General features: G+C 38.2%; 1 protein-coding gene across 1 annotated transcript; it reads left to right on the top strand.

Annotated features, from left to right (window-relative positions):
• The first annotated feature begins 315 nt into the window (after nucleotides 1–315).
• Nucleotides 316–9,906, top strand: LOC128608571 (interferon alpha/beta receptor 1a-like). The gene is made up of 7 exons (XM_053626392.1): nucleotides 316–662; nucleotides 2,966–3,089; nucleotides 3,330–3,511; nucleotides 5,633–5,772; nucleotides 7,225–7,369; nucleotides 7,551–7,678; nucleotides 8,315–9,906. Exons 1-7 carry the CDS (start codon nucleotides 614–616, stop codon nucleotides 8,513–8,515), a joined length of 969 nt encoding a protein of 322 aa, XP_053482367.1. The 5' UTR covers nucleotides 316–613; the 3' UTR covers nucleotides 8,516–9,906.
• Nucleotides 9,907–17,837: the final 7,931 nt, after the last annotated feature.

Here is a 17,837-nt window from a genome sequence, read left to right as displayed (position 1 = left end):
AATAATAATAATAATAATAATAATAATAATAATAATAATAATAATAATAATAATGTGAACTTGAACCGTGTTCTTTCTGTGGAAAGTTTAGAAATCATAAATAAATAAATAAATAAAAACTTATGACACCAATAAGCTATACATGTACAGCCAAAACATTATTTATTTTTACTGATATAACGGTCCTTTACTGCAATCATTTTGGTATAAGTGACTGACACACCAGAAGTTCACTGAGCTCCGAAGAAAGTGATACATTCTGAATAATTAAATAAAAGTCCTTCATGTAAAGTATTTAAAGCTGAACTGAATGTTGGTGCATAGAAGAAGAAGAAGAAGGAAAAAAAGTGCTTTCAGTTTCACTATGATGAGAACAATAATCGTGTACATTCTTGTTTTTATTGAATGTAATGCAGTGTTGTAGTGTTTGATATTTACACGACGTGGTGTATAGTAAGCAGGCAGAGCAGGTGGAGTAACTCAACACGCGGAAGTGGGTGACTGTCAGTGTGGGTTTGAGCACTTCAACCATCAGCTGCACTTCCAGCAAGCTCTGTTTCCTGTAGACTACATGATGTGTGTGTGAGAGATCTGCGTCTGTGTCTGAGCAGGAATGTCACTGCACCTCGACCTGAAGCTCACTCTGCTTCTCATAACGAATGGTAAGACAAAAGTGGAAAATGAATGAATGAATGGATGTGAAAGAGAAAGATAGAGAGCTGTTGTTCTTCATTCTTGTCCAGCTGAGTTTAATACCAAAACAAAGTTGTGATAGGCGAGATGCAGTGTAGGGTACTGTGAGTTATTATGTTTTCCTTGTGTTTCTATCACACACACACACACACACACACACCGCCATTGACTGATTTCATGTGTAAAGTGTATTTTGAACTTCATCTGTGCAGTGTGTTATGTTATGTAGACATATCTCCAGTGTGATTTAGTCGTTTCACTCAGAAAACACTAAACCATACTAAACGGAATGTTTGGATGTGAGCATGTTTGTCATTGAGGTGAAAAAGTTTTACTTTCTCTTTTGGGGGACGTCTCTTTTTGTCGTGTTAAATGGGATTAAACATACATTTTCCCACTACAGAGATAACAAATTATAACCAAATGTAGTTTTAAATATATAGAATATAGGCTAGACCTACTCTCTTAAACCTCAATGAGTTTATTAATAATTATAGATCGGGTCAAATAATAAAGGAAGTATTAAAAAGTGCATAACGCACACGAACAAGCATCATTTCCTTCAGATTTGGTTAAAACAAAACAAAAGATGACGAAATTCGATTTTGGATAGGAAATGTACCTACTATACAATGACCTGAAGAGAGGAAAAAATAAACAGACATGTTAATATTATATATTCCATCAGAATTGACACGTTGGTATTCTAGATACCAATGGTAGATGGTCCCTAAATTGTTTCTTTATTATAATACCATTAATATGCGTTTGTGAAGCATTACGATTATATTTTGCAATAGATTTGACCGTAGTTTGTTCTTTGTCTTTTGTGGAGTAATAGATAGATATTAATATCCACTAGAGTTGGCATATATTTTCAATATACAAGATATGGTTTTAGGGCGCACGGTGGCTTAGTGGTTAGCACGTTTGCTTCACACCGCCAGGGTCGGGGTTCGATGCCCGTGGCCCTGTGTGTGCGGAGTTTGCATGTTCTCCCTGTGCTGTTGGGGTTTCCACCGGGTACTCTGCTTACTCCGGGTACTCCGGTTTCCTCCCCCAGTCCAGAGACATGCATGGTAGGCTGATTGGCGTGTCTAAAGTGTCCGTAGTGTATGAATGTGTGTGTGATTGTGTGTCCTGTGATGGACTGGCACCCTGTCCAGGGTGTACCCCGCCTTGTGCCCGATGCTCCCTGGGATTGGCTCCAGGTTCCCCCGCGACCCTGAAAAGGAGTAAGCGGTTGAATATGGATGGAAGGATGGGTGGATGGAAGATGTGGTTTTAATAAGACAAACACTGTTATAATATTTGCCATTTGTGACATAGTGACACAGATTGTGACACAGAAAAAGATAACTAAACTGGCTACTGTTTTTTTTCCAAAAATTATTATTAAATTTTTAATAAACATCACAAAAATTATTAATAAACATCTTTTTTTTGTCAACCATTATTTATTCAAAATCTCATTAGCTTTTTTCTATTGACATATATATTTTGTGTGTGTGTTTGTATAATTTCTGTTGAGGACAAGCTGTTTCCCTGCTTTTCCCTGCAGATATTCAGGTGTATTTGGATCCAGTGTTAGTCTTATATCTGACACACATACCACTGACACGGGGTCTGAGTCTAGCTTAGGCCAAAATTAAAATCCAAGATTTAGATATTATTATAATATTACATAATGGCTCAGATTCTAAACTCGTTGAAAACCTTCAATATGTCTGCTTACAACTTGGCCATTTTTGGTCAACAATACATTTAATATTTGTCTGAAATGACTTCTCTGTTCGGAAATTCAAACATATTTCTCCTAGAATTGTCTGAAAATAGCTTAACAATTATGCCTAACACTTAAGAAGCACTTTTATCCTAACCTGAAATTGAATTCATATTATATTTAGTTTTATTTGTATAGCAGTTTAGTCAATAGACATTGTCACAAAGCAGGAGAAATCCAGATTTAGATTTAGATCACAAGCCAGAGGCCCTGAAGCCTTGACATGAAGATGATGAGAGGCACCAGTAGAACTAGACTCAAAATAGTCTAGATAGTGGGATTTTTTTTTATTACAGTATACAGATATAGATGGATGTTCAGTATGAGTATATTGTGAATAAGAGTCCTGGGAGTAGTAGCGCACAGTCTTTGTGATTACAACAGCAGCTCTTAGGTACAAATCTACAGTAAAATTATGAAACAAAATTTACAGTAATAATCATTTAATGTGAATTTGTTGTGATATCATATTGTCTCCCTGTCTCCCAGTTTCGGCTATTCTGCCACGCCCACAGAATGTAAAAATGATTGCAGTGGACATGGACTACATGCTGCATTGGGATTGGAATTACACACTGGAAAACGCAGTCAACTTCACCACTGAGTATGCCATGTAAGTTTAAGTAGGTTTTCAGTCATTAAGATCGTTTTGAATGTCCTCCTCCATTTTTAATGTGTCATAAGGCATCACCTGAAGCTGGTGCGAAATAATTGAAATTACTAAGTCCATATTTAAAACCCATTTGCTTACTGTGGCTTGTAGCTATGTCTTATTTGTGTGTATTCTCTGGAAATGAGATGTACTATATTACTATTTTCCCCACTCTGTCTTTCCTTCCTCTGTTTTTCACAGCCAATATAGTGAAGACAAACACAAACTATATAAGCAGGCATGTGAAGGTTCCAGGGAGAGTTGGTGTAATTTCACCAACTGTACGCTGCATTTTTCAGGAACGTATTGGATTAGAGTCAGAGCCAATGCTTGGCACCAGCACTCCAACTGGACGTACATTAATTTCACACCTGATGAGGATGGTGAGTGTGTGCCAGTCATAGGCATGAACAAAAAGCAGAACAATCTCTTGGACCAAGATAGAAAGCCAACAGTGTATGAAAAAAACACATGAGAAATGTCTGTCTCTAAATGTTGTCTGTTTTCTATTCTAAAGAAAATTTCAATGCACTACTAAAGGTACAGTCCCCTCTGAGATTATTGAAATGGCAAGGCCAATTCATTTGAGATCAAAAGATGAATATGAGAAGAGAGTTTAAAATTTGAGCTTTTATTTCCTGTGTTGAACGACATAGATCATAGCACATTTTTTATTAGACCACCTAATTTGTAGGTGAGCAAAAATATTGGAACACGTGACTGGCAGTTGTTTCTTGTTACCCAGGTGTGTCCTGTTATATTGATTGTTTAAGCAATAAATAGCTCTGAATGTCTACTCTTGGTTTTAGCCTTCAGTTTCACCTGTGAAGACTGCATTTGTTGTTAAAAAGGATAAGCCAACACGAAGATCAAAGACCTTTCTGTGGGAGAAAAGCAAGTAATTTTGAAACTGAGAAAAGATGGAAAATCAATCAGAAGCACTGCGGAAACATGGGCATAGCCAATACAACAATTTGGAATGTTCTGAAAAAGAAAGAAACCACTGATATACTGAGCAACAAACACCGAATGGGTCAGCCAAGGAAAACAACAACAGCTGATGACAAACATTTTGAGAGCTGTGAAGAAAAACAACAGTCAGTGACATCACCAACAACCTCCACAGGGCAGGTTTGAAGATATCACAATCCACCGTTCGAAGAAGACTTCAAGTGCAGAAATATAGAGGCCATACCGCAAGATGCAAACCACTCATCAGCAGCAAGAATTGGAAAGCCAGATTGGAATTCACAAAGAAATACAGAGATGATCCACAAAAGTTCTGGAATCAAGATTAAATTTTACCAAAGTGATGGAAAGGGCAAAGTGTGGAGAAAGAAAGGATCTGCTCATGATCCAAAACATACAAGCTCATCTGTGGTGGAGGTAGTGTCATGGCTTGGGCTGGCATGAATGCTTCTGGAACAGGCTCACTAATCTTTATTGATGATGGAACTCATGATTGTAGCAGCAGAATGAATTCAGAAGTTTACAGGAACATTTTGTCTGCCAGTTTACAGAGACATGAATCCAAATTAATCAGGAGGAGCTTTATCATGCAGCAAGACAATGATCCAAAACGCACTGCTAATACAACAAAGGACTTTATCGGGGGGAAAAGTGGCAGGTTTTAGACTGGCCAAGTCAATCACCAGACCTTAACCCAGTTGAGCAACATTTCTCCTCCTGAAGAGGAGACCGAAGGGAGAAATCCCCCGAAACAAACAGTAAAAGCCTGGAAAAGCACCACAAAAGAAGGAACCAACAATTTGGTGATGTTAAGGAGTCACAGTCTTGATGTGGTTATTGCAAGCAAATATTAAGTGTTATTTACTTTAATTTACGTCAAGGCTTATCTGTTTCTATATATTTGTTCACCTATAAATTGGGTCTGATAGAAAATGTTATTTTGTGTTGTTTAACACATCTAGAGGTAAATCAAGGAAATAAAAGCTGAAATCCTAAACTTTCATCTCATATCCATCTTTTCATGTCAAACCCAAATGTCTTTCATATATAGCACAAACAAATTAAATGGCCTTGCTGTTCCAATAGTTTTGGAGGGGACTGTATAATGGATGCAAAATGCAAAATAGGTGGACAAAAATATTAAAAATAAAACATTAAGGCTGGCAAATTATTCTATTATACGTACAGCATGTAGCATCACTAGTTGTTAGTGATGGCCCTGGATGTGTTTCTCCCTGGATTTTCCCCTTTCTTTCCATGAAATGTGATCTGCTGTCTGGTGTCTTAGAGCAGGGAAAGCACCAGAAATTTGCAGTACATCCAGTTCCTTGGACCACGATCATAAAACCATAAAAATCTGTGATAAAAAGCATATAAAGAGCACTCTATTTTATCCCACCTAACCATCAGAGGTGGTGGCTGATGTGTGCTACAGTATCATGAGGAACTACCACACCTGATGTTTTTTTTTTTTTTTTTTTTTTTTAAATCGAGTGTGTTATTAAATAAGGTGCTGTGTTGTTCAAATGTTGCAGTGCTGCTTTCTTCACCCAGCATATTAAATGTGATGGCAGACATAGACGTGTTAACTCTTACAATATCCAAGTCAGTCATGAGTGACCCGATGAAGATGAAATACAGGGTGCAATACTGGGAGAGGCTTAAACCTGAACAGGTAATACACCCACACACAAACACACACACACACAGGTATTTTAATTCAAAGATTTATAGATGTTCACATCATGGCCAGTCCAAGACATAGTACAGGGGATTACATTTTGCCAATAAGAAAAACCAATAAATATTGTAGTATCTATAAACTCCTAAGCTATCCAGTGATGATCCTGAAGGGCACACAAAATAACAGCTTCTACAAATAGAGAAACTACTTACAATAACACGACTACAAACTTGTGTACATGCCCCAGGATTCTAAACATTGGGGCATGTTTAACAGGAGCTGATATTGTACACTGGCAGTGAGGCACATCTTCATTTATAAATCAAATGAGCAGACAATTTTCATTGCTTTTAGAATATTGTTGTTTTTTTAATGTCACTTATACCAAAACACTGGGTCCCTAAAAATATGTTTCAGTAATGCTGATTTTCATCATACTTGTGTACATACAGCATGTTTATAAATAACAATTACCAAGTGCTTACTGTATATACATATATTTCAAATGTAAAAAAAAAAAAAGAAAAAGAAAACCTATATACACACAGTATATATAGGTTTTATTATTTTTTTTAAGTGCACTTTTTTATTTGTACTTTTAAAAAGTACACTATACTGTATCTCCATAAATACAGATTTGTATGATTTGTAACATTTTTAATAGTACGGAGCTCCATTTTAAATCATGTAGGATATTTCAAGGGTTGTAATAAAAAACATGATACATGCCTGTATATCATACTAAGAACAATATACAGTACTGTGCAAAAGTCTTCGGTGCATGCAAAGAAATGCTGTACAGCAAAGATGCCTTTAAAAATAAAGAAATTTAATGTTTCTACATTTAAAAAATACTATAAAGTGCAGTAATAAAGAGTAATAAATGAAACAAAGTCAATATTTAGTTTGACGACCCTTTGCTTAAAAAAAAAAAAAAAAAAGAGTAGTCTCAGGTACACTTTTTACAGTTTTATAATGAAATGAGCTGTAAGTTTTATTGAGCATCTTGCAGAACTAGCCACGGTTCTTCTGGAGACTTTGACTGTCGCACTTGCTTCTTATTTTTGTGGCAAAAACCCAACAACCTTCATTATGGTCTTTGTGTGAAAAGTGGCCTCTTATCTAATATGCTGCTTTCTTTACTGACCTACAAATCTTTTTCTGTACAGCTAATTTTGTGCGGGAAAACTAATATTTGTAAATATAAAATGTTTTTGTACCGACTTGATAATGTAAAATTCATAAAATAAAAATCTATAACAAAGTTTGTACTAAAAAAAAAATAGGGTGCCTAAAACTTTTGCACAGTACTGTGCATCTTTTTATTTCTTTATTGTCATACTTCTATAGCATGCCTCTCATCATTCATATATTACCATTTATGGCTCTAATGCCACTTTAGACCTTTATTTGTAATTGTCCTTTCTTTCTGCTGTTCAATAGAAACGCATGGAAGTTTATGACAGTCCGCATGTTCCTCTGAGCTCACTGACATCCAGGACTGAATACTGTGTGCAAGTTAGCTTCTTCAGTCAGATATATGAAAAGAGCAGCAATTACACATCTCCACAGTGTGTGTACACTAAAGGTAAAAGAACGCTGTTCTCTTCCTTCACTAAAGGTTTCTTTTTGGATGTGACTTTTGCATGGCATTAACCTGGTGTGTGATTTATAACATCCTGATTGTGCTTCTTTTTGAAAAAAAAAAAAAATTATTTTATTTTTTGTAGTTACACTGAGGTTACAAGTATCTTTCTTGTCACTTCTAGGTCGCCCGTTGGTGTGGCAGACAATTCTTGCGATGCTGTGCTGCATCCTTCTTTTAGGAGCTTTTTTATACATGTGCCACAAATTCAGAAGAAACTCCTCAGTATATATAATACCTGAGAGCATACTAGTAAGGATTTCTTTCCTCTTTAGTTCCTAGATGTCTGTGTCCACTAACAAGAACTGTTTTAATTTCACCAGCTCCTACCCCCCCCCCCCCCCCCCCCCCGCCCCAAAATATATTCTTTATTCTTTATCCATAGTTTTTTTTTGACTGAGTGGTAGATAAAATAACACACATTTAAATTTAGATTTCACTGAAGATTTCTCAGACAAGTAAAAAATAATTTCTTACCATTTTAAATTTTAAAATAATGTATTTTATAGTAAGAAGTAAAAAAAAAACAACCTTTTAAATCAGTGATGAAATGTAGACAAAACTTAGAATTGTGTGCGTGGATGTGTGTGTGTGTGTGTGTGTGTGTGTGTGTGTGTGTGTGTGTGTATATATATATATATATATATATATATATATATATATATATATATATATATATATATGTGTGTGTGTGTGTGTGTGTGTGTGTGTGTGTGTGTGTGTGTGTGTCTGTGTATGCATTCAACATGATGTCCCTATGATATTTTCACTCTTAATATTTTAACTACAAACTACTTACTAACTACATTTGCACTCGACTGTAAATTCTTCATATTGCAGTTTCTTTTTCATGTTACAATATAAAAAATATCCTTTGTTTTCTGCCAGGCTTTTTCATCTGCTCCCTTGCTCCTAGAACTGCAGGAAGAGTGTTACACAATAGCACATGTGATCTTACCTGCCATACCGCTGACACACACACTGAAGGAACAGGAACACACACCAGAACTCCAGGCTTTACAGTCCATATGCCAGTGGAATGATGATTCTGTACAAGACTCAGGCTTCAGCTCTGGACTAGGGAGCTGAGCAGTTACAGTATAAGGAGCTCTAGTGAATGTCTTAAAATATGCTAAAATGTTAAAATGAGTAGATAAAAACAGAAGCCCTGTGACAGGGCAGTGCACGAGGCCCCCGTCCTTGACAGTTTGTGCTTTGTCTTCTCTGTGCCCTCCTATCATAGAAGCAAAGACAGACACTATACGTTAATGGATATATGGGAAGAGTGCAGGCTGACATATGCTAACATGATATAATGCTGGTTAATGCATTTAAAGTACATACAAAATTCACTCATCCATATGCATGAGCCTTCTCGCTGTGATTGACAGGGAAGAGAATCACGCCATCCTTTTCACCCAGAGAGCACAGATAGTTCTCTCATGGATTCCTGACCATAGAGGTCTGTGGTATCATCAGGGTTCAGAAAATATGGCACAGTGACATTGCAATAATTGCTATGATATACCACAGACTCTTCAAATAATAGCACAGTGATTGGATAACAAACAACAAATGTACCATGTAATTATCTAATCAGCTAATTGTGTGGCCGCAGCACAATGCATAACATCATGCAGATGCAGACAAGCAGCTTCAGGTAATGTTCACATTGAATGGTCCAATAAAAAATGTCCAGTGAGCCACAATTCTGCAGATAGTAATGACTTGTTGTTGAGAGAGGTCAGTGGAGAATGGCCAGGCTACAGTAACTCAGATAACAATTCTGTACACTTGTGGTGAGCAGAAAAGCATCTCAGAATGCACAACACGTGGAACCTTGAGGCGGATGAGCTACAACAGCAGAAGACCATGTCGGGTTCCACTCCTGTCATCCAAGAACAGAAAGCTGAAGCTGCAGTGGGCACAGACTCACCCAAACTGGACAGTTGAAGACTGGTGAAAGACCAGGTGATTTTTTTTTAAACTTCAAACTGTCCAGTTTCAGTGACTCTGTGCCCATGTTAGCCTCAGATTCTTGTTCTTCTGCTGTTGTAGCCCATCCACCAGGGAGATGGTAGCTCAGTGGGTAAGATGTTGGATTGCTGCCCAGCATGCCATGAGTTCAAATCCCATTGCTGCTAAGCTGCCACTGGTAGGCCCTTGAGCAAGGCCTTAACCCTTTCTATGGATAAGGACAGCTGACAAATGCCATAAATTTACATCCACCTCAAGGATTGATTTGTTGTTTATGCTGAAATGCTTTTCTGCTCACCACAGTTGTAAAGAGTGATTATATGAGTTACTATAGCCTTGCTGGTAGCTCAAACCAATCTGGCCATTCTCCTCTGACCTCTTTTATCAACAAGGCATTTCCACCCATAGAACTGTCACTCAACACACAATGTTTTTTGCACCTTTCCATGTAAACTCTAGAGCAGTGGTCACCAACCCTGTTCCTAGAGATCTACCTTCTTGAATATTTTAGCTCCAACCATAATCGTGTCCACCTGACCATCTAATCATTGCCTTATATAGTCAGGTGGCCACGAATATGGTTGGAGCTAAAATATTTAGGAAGATAGAGCTCCAGGAACAGGGTTGGTGACCACATCTCTAGATACTGTTGTTTGTGAAAATCCCAGGAGATCACCAGTTTCTAAAATACTCAAACTAGACCATCTGGTAACAACATCCATGCCATGATCAAGGTCACAGAGATCACACTTTTTCCCCATGCTGATGTTTGATGTGAACATAAACTGAAGCTCTTGACCTGTACCATGATTTTATGCACTGTGCGGCTGCTACATGATTGTCTGATTAAATAACTCCATGAATGTGCAGCTGTTCCTATTACAGTGGACAGTGAGTGTGTGTGTGTATATATACATCTCTGGAAAACATTAAGAGATCACTGCAAAATTATCAGTTGATCTGGTTTTACTATTTATAGGTATGCATTGGGTAAAATGAACATGTTTGTTTTATTCTATAAACTACTGACAACCATTCTCCCAAATTCCAAATAAAAATATTGTTATTTAGAGTATTTATTTGCAGAAAATGAGAACTGGTCAAAATAACAAAAAAGATGCAGTGTTGTCAGACCTCGAATAATGCAAAGAAAATAAGTTCATATTCATTTTTAAACAACACAGTACTAATGTTTTCATTTAGGAAGAGTTCAGAAATCAATATTTGGTGGAATAAACTTGATTTTCAATCACAGCTTTCATGTGTCTTGGCATGCTCTCCACCAGTCTTTCACATTGATGTTGGGTGACTTTATGCCACTCCTGGTGCAAAAATTCAAGCAGTTCAGCTTTGTTTGATGGCTTGGGACCATCCATCTTCCTCTTGATCATATTCCAGAGGTTTTTAATGGGGTTCAGGTCTGGAGATTGGGCTGGCCATGACAGGGTCTTGATCTGGTGGTCTCCCATCCACACATTGATTGACCTGGCTGTGTGGTATGGAGCATTGTCCTGCTGGAAAAAACCATCCTCAGAGTTGGGGAATATTGTCAGAGCAGAAGGAAGCAAGTTTTCTTCCAGGACAACCTTGTACGTGGCTTGATACATGCGTCCTTCACAAAGACAAATCTGCCAGATTCCAGCCTTGCTGAAGCACCTCCAGATCATCACTGATCCTCCACCAAATGTCACAGTGGGTGCAAGACACTGTGTTTTCTAGGCCTCTCCGTCTAACTATTAGATGACCTGACTTTGGGCAAAGTTGAAAATTGGTTTGAAAATCAGTTTGATGTATGAACTGGTATCAGGTTGCCTTATTCTCTAATACTGTACAAAGAAAATTTTCATCAGTTGAAAACTGAAACATTTACCTCCTATATATGTTTCTAATGTACCTGTGCTACACCGCTACAGCAAATACAACCTCAATTCCAAAACCTTTTCATTTAATTTCTTTCTTGTTTTATGAATTTCATTTCTGTAGAATTATTAACCAAATAAAGATGCAAGAGAAACAATCTAGTAATAAACTGGCTTTGGTACAAAAGGCAGGTTGTACATACAGCAAGTGCAACAAGTACTTAGTCTAAAACAAGACATTTAGACCAAACATTGAATTAGGTTTAATGAGGAATAATACTACATTCCATACATCGATTTTCTATACCACTTATCCTAAAGGTTCGGGGGGAACCAGGAGCCTATTACAGAAAGCATGGGGCACAAGGTGGGGTACACCCTGGACAGGGTGCCAATTCATCACAGGGCACAATCACATACACATTCACACACTATGGACATGCCAATCAGCCTACCATGCATGTCTTTGGACTGGGGGAGGAAACCCCCGCAGCACGGGGAGAACATGCAAACTCCATTACACACAGGGCCATAATGGGAATCAAACCCCCATCCCTGGAGGTGTGAGACAAACGTGCTAACCACTAAGCCACAGTGGTCTCCTGAGTGGAAGGTCATGAGTTCAAATTCCAGCACTAGCAACCTGCCACTGCTGGGCCCTTGAGCAAGGCCCTTAACCCTCAACTGCTCAGTTGTATAAAATGAGATATAAATGTAAGTAGTTCTGAATAAGATTGTCTGCCAAATGCTGTAAATGTAAATTGTAAATGTTCACAGGACAACCATAGTCTGGACAGGCCATAAAATCTTTATGAAAGAGTGGTGAGGGCTAAAAGGCATGTTGGAGACTCAGTAAACATGTGGGAATAGGTTCTCTGGGGGTTATTCCAGAAAGCAGGTATGCGACTTACCTGGGTAAGTTTACTCAGAGTTAACGGATAGCCTCAACTTTCGGTTTCAAAATTGGAGGTCATTTTCAGGGTACGTAAGTTGCCATAGCAACTTATTCGCTGAACATGACCTGCTCCAGCCTAACAAAAACGTCAGAGGGTTTGTAGCTGTCAAAAAGTAATTAAACTTTATTGAAACAATAAAGTGAGACAGTCTGCAGAAAATATAAATTATGCAAACACACACAGCCCTTTTTATACCTTTCTCCACAGCATACTCATCTTAGGCGGGGTTTTGCCGTTTCTCATTAAAAACATACAAATCTTCTTCGCCACACTTAAAAGTGAAGACGTGGGTTTGAGATCAAAAGATTAATATGAGGTGATACATTCTCCTACCGAAACTATTGGAACGTCAAGGCTAATTCATTTGTTTTTGCTGTAGATTTGGATTTGAGCTCAAAAGAGAAGGTGAGTGGTAAGGATTGCACACCTGCGGGGAATTAGACTAATAAATGTTCTGTGTTGCAGTGAGCTGTGGCAAGGATAAAAAGGAGAAAGAAGTGTGCCTCGAGACAGAGAGAGCCAACCAGCACAGAGCCATGTGTGTGCGTGCACGTATGTGTTTATAAAATAAAGCCACTGAAAAGCGAAAGTAAAAGATAAAGACTAAAGTGCCTTTTGAGTTGGTCCAAGCCTACCACCAGCTTCCTCATTCCCTATCTGAACCTGTGAAATGTTACATAATCATTTCTGGTAACTGTTCATCAGTTCTGCACAATGGCGTGGAGGAATTTTAGCCCATTCCTCAGTATAGAACAGCTTCAACTCTGGGATGTTGGTGTGTTTCCTCACATGAACTGCTTGCTTCAATTCCTTCTACAACATTTCTATTGGATTTAAGGTCAGGACTTTGACTTGGCCTTTCCAAAACATTAACTTTATTCTTCTTTAACCATTCTTTGGTAGAACGACTTGTGCTTCTGTTCCATCAAAGCAAAACAGGCTCAAACCATGATACTACCACCACCATGTTTCACAGATAAGGTCCTTATGCTGGAATGCAGTGTTTTCCTTTCTCCAAACATAACACATTTAACCCAAAATTTCTATTTCGGTCTCGTTTGTCCACAAAACATTTTTCCAATAGACTTCTAGCTTGTCCAAGTGATCTTTACCAAACTGCAGGAGGGCAGCAATGTTCTTTTTGGAGAGCAGTGGCTTTCTCCTTGCAACCCTGCCATGTACAGCATCGTTGTTCAGTGTTCTCCTGATGGTGGACTCATGAACATTAACATTAACCAATGTGAGAGAGACCTTTAGTTGCTTATGGGCCGTTTAACACGACAACGACATTTATCTTTGCAATTGTCTGTTTTGGAGTATATTTGTATCCAGTTAAATAAAATATAGAAAGCAGACTGACTGCCAGTGTCTCTCTATTTGATTTGTATTTGCAGATTTTGTTCTATTTTGGTACAATGATGGTCAATTATTAGTACTTAAAGATGCACTGTTTCGATTTTTTTCGGTATTTATAAATGAGCAAGCTTTGTTAACAGAATTCTGACCTGGAGCACAAGAAAAGCTAAAAGATGGGGTTGAAGACAGAAAAATCCTTTTCCACAATGAAATAATCTTTATGCACATTTCATGTACATCAAATTATATTACATTAGTCTCTGCAATTATTAACCAAGAAAAATAATCCAAATATATGCTTGACAAGCGCGAGTTTTCACAATTCCTTATGACAATGAATAATTTTCAAAGTCTAACTATCGAGATTCTAAGTAACTGTAGACAGAACTATTTTTGTGCTCCACATAGATCATAAAACATTGAAATTGTTTGAGAAATGTAAACATTATTGTGCTTTTTATCCAGAAAAAAACACTTGTTTACTTGTATTTGTTTATAGGGTAGTCTTGCCCAGATCAATATGGCAGACACGTTGACGTGAATGCTTATTTGTGCAGGTGTGTAGTGTTTCTTTACAAAGTGACATCGCCACTCACTGGCCTGACATGCATAATACAACGTTTTTAGTCATTTTCACGGATCAGTGTGAATGGGGATCGTTTTGACAACGTTGTCGTCTGTGCGTGAAACTTTTCAAAAATGCAAAGGAAAAACTTTTCTGTTTTTAGTAAGTCGATGTCGTGTAAACGTACCCTTAGAAGTTACCCTGGGTTTCTTTGTGACCTCACAGATTATTACACGTCTTGCTCTTGGCGTGATCTTTGTTGGTCCCCACTTCTGGGGAGGGTAATAATGGTCTTAAATTTCCTCCACTTGTACACAATCTGTCTGACGGTGGATTGATGGAGTCCAAACCCTTTAGAGATGGTTTTGTAAACTTTTCCAGCCTGATGAGCATCAACTCTTTATCTGAGGTTCTCAGAAGTCTCCTTTGTTCATGCCATGATAGACTTCAAGATCAGACTTTGATAGATCCCTGTACTTTAAATAAAACAGGGCAGTCACTCACACCTGATTGTCAGGGCATTGATTGAAAACACCTGTAAAAGAGTTATCTGATAATATTCGAGCTATTGACGACCAATATGCTCTCAACCTGACCCCTGAGCTGCATAAACAAAGGCTTAATTTACAGGCGGAGTTTGATTTGTTATCGACAGGTGAGGCGGAGAGGCTGTTGTTACATACGCGTGGCAATTATTATGAATATGGAGATAAGGTCAGTCGGTTGTTGGCTCACCAATTGCGTAGCCGAGCGGCTTCGCGCTCTATCACTCAGCTTATGCAATCCAGTGGTGCATTAACCTCGGATCCTGTAGAAATTAATTCAACTTTTAAAAGTTTTTACTCCTCTTTATACACAGCTGGGGCTCCTGACAATTCAGGTAACATGGACCATTTTCTTAGAAATATTGATTTTCCCAGAGTTGACCCTTTATTGGCATCTGAACTTGACAGCCCCATCACCTTAGATGAGATCATTAACTCAATCAATTCATTGCAATCTAAGAAATCACCTGGCCCGGACGGGTTTCCTTCCGAATTTTATAAGAAATTTCATGTTGCATTGGCCCCATTACTTCTGGCTGTATTCAAGGAATCCTTAGAACTAGGTACGTTGCCACAAACATTGAGACAAGCATCTATAACTGTATTGCTCAAAGATGGGAAGGACCCAACATTATGTAATTCGTATAGACGTATTAGCCTCCTCAATGTTGATATCAAGATTTTAGCCAAACTTTTGGCCTCTCGTTGAGAGGGGATTCTTCCTAGCATTATTTCAGAGGAGCAAACCGGATTTATAAAAGGACGGCATTCCTTTTCTAATATTCATACTCTACTTAGTATTTCGTATTCAAAACAAAACAGCGACTCCTCTGAAGTGGTCATCTCTTTGGACGCAAAAAAGGCGTTTGATAGGATAGAATGGGAATATCTTTTTATAGTGCTAAAGAGGTTCAGCTTTGGGGATGGACTGATATCATGGATCCGTTTATTATATGTGGAACCCCAAGCTTCCATATATACCAACGATGCTAAATCTGACTATTTTACTTTGTCACGGGGTACGCGCCAGGGATGTCTTCTGTCTCCCTTACTTTTTGCCATAGCGATTGAGCCTCTCTCGATAACACTGAGAACTCTTCCTGTATTTCAGGGTATAATTCGCAAAGGAATTGAACATAAACTAGCCCTGTATGCTGACAACTTACTACTTTATGTTACAGATCCAATTGCATCTATTCCAGAGATAATACGCGTATTAAATGACTTTGGGAAATTTTCAGGGTATAAACTGAACCTACAAAAGAGTGAATGCTTACCCATAAACCAATCTGGCCAAAAGATAAAAACAGACTGAAATGCCTTTTCATTTGGAGGACTCAAAATTCAAATATCTCAGAGTTAATGTCACCCGTTCCTATTCTGCATTAATGGCGGCGAATTTTACACCCTTAATTTCATACATGAAGTCAGCCTTTCAAAGATGGGCAGCTCTACCATTATCCCCTCTTGGTAGAATAAACACAGTATAAATGAACATTCTTCCAAAATTCTTCTACCTTTTTCAATCCATCCCTTTGTTTTTACCCAAATCTTTCTTCAAGAATATAGGCCAATTAATCTCCTCTTTTATATGGGCAGGAAAAACTCCCAGGGTTTCCAAATTTTCACTTCAAAAGAGTCGACTAAGTGGTGGCCTCTCATTGCCCAATTTCATGTATTATTATTGGGCGGCTAATATTCAGAAACTGGTGCTCTGGGTGCAGGCCCCCTCTCTTCCATGGTGCCACTTAGAAGCAAAGTCGTGTATTTCAACCTCCCTCCCTGCTATGGTGTTTTCCTCCCTTCCTATAGCCCTTTCGCAACACACGGATAATCCAATAGTATGTACCTCTCTAAAAATTTTCTATCAGTTTCGCCGTCATTTTAAATCTATCTCGGCCTCAACCATGGCATCAATAAGTAATAACCACCTCTTTCCCCCCTCCTTTATAGATTCCACATTCTCTTTGTGGGAAAAGAAGGGTCTGAAATGCTTTGAGGATCTTTTCATTAATAATGTGTTTGCAAACTTTTCTGAGTTGTCCTCGTCATTCAGCCTGCCTTTGTCTCACCTATTCCGTTTCTTTCAAATTAGGCATTGTGTCTCCTCCCTATTCGCTGGTTTTCCCTCCTTACCTCCAAAGTCTGCATGGGAAGAGGTGTTCAAGCTGAATCCTCATAAGGGTGGCATTATCTCACGGATATATGCAACGATCTGGTCACAGGATGATTTTTACAATATCAAAACCATTAGTGCTTGGGAAGAGGAATTGGGCCTGGAGCTTGAGGATGATTACTGGGGCAGAGCGTTAGATAATATACGTACCGCCACGTCATGTGCTAGACTTAGTTTCATACAATTTAAAGTGGTCCACAGAGCTCACCTCTCTAGGAGTAAACTGTCTAAAATATATCCCAATGTTCCTGACATGTGTGAAAAATGCAAACTTTCGCCCTGTAACCTGAGTCATATGTTTGCACTCTGTCACAAACTGCAGAACTTTTGGAACTCTTTCTTTGAAACTATGTCCGACGTTCTTAAAATCAAATTGGATGTCTGTCCTTTAATTGCCATCTTTGGTGTTTCATCTCAGCGTCAGCCTCTGAACCATAAACAAGCTAGTGTTGTGGTGTTTGCATCGTTACTTGCTTGGCGCAGAATATTGCTGTCTTGGACCTCTCCACAACCCCCCTCTATATCAGTCTGGCTTAAAGACTTAATGTTCTTTTTAAAACTTGAAAAAATCAAGTGCAACATCAGAGGCAGGGGTGACTCATTTTGGGGAAAATGGCAACAATTTATTACCTACTTCAATGATGTACGCACCCTGGAGGTGGATTGAGGAGAGGTAGACGGTAAACACTAATCATCTTACCTTCTTCTTTTTTTTTTTCTTTGAATGTTTGTTTGTTATTGTCTTTTGTTTCCCCATTTCTTGTGGTTTTGGCTGTGGTTGTTTTGTTGCGGTTGTTGGGTGTGGTGTTATAATGCGTAAAATGCAAATTTCCATTAAAAATTCTATGATCAAAAAGAAAAAAAAAGAAAAAAGAAAATACCTTTAATTTCACCTTCAAATTAACTGCTAATCCCAGAGGATCACATACTTTTGCCACTCACAGATATGTAATATTGGATCATTTTCCTCAATAAAT

Source organism: Ictalurus furcatus, chromosome 6 (assembly GCF_023375685.1).
Source record: "Ictalurus furcatus strain D&B chromosome 6, Billie_1.0, whole genome shotgun sequence".
In the NCBI taxonomy this organism is placed as follows: Eukaryota; Metazoa; Chordata; class Actinopteri; order Siluriformes; family Ictaluridae; genus Ictalurus; species Ictalurus furcatus.
This window is presented reverse-complemented; position numbering and strand designations above follow the sequence as displayed.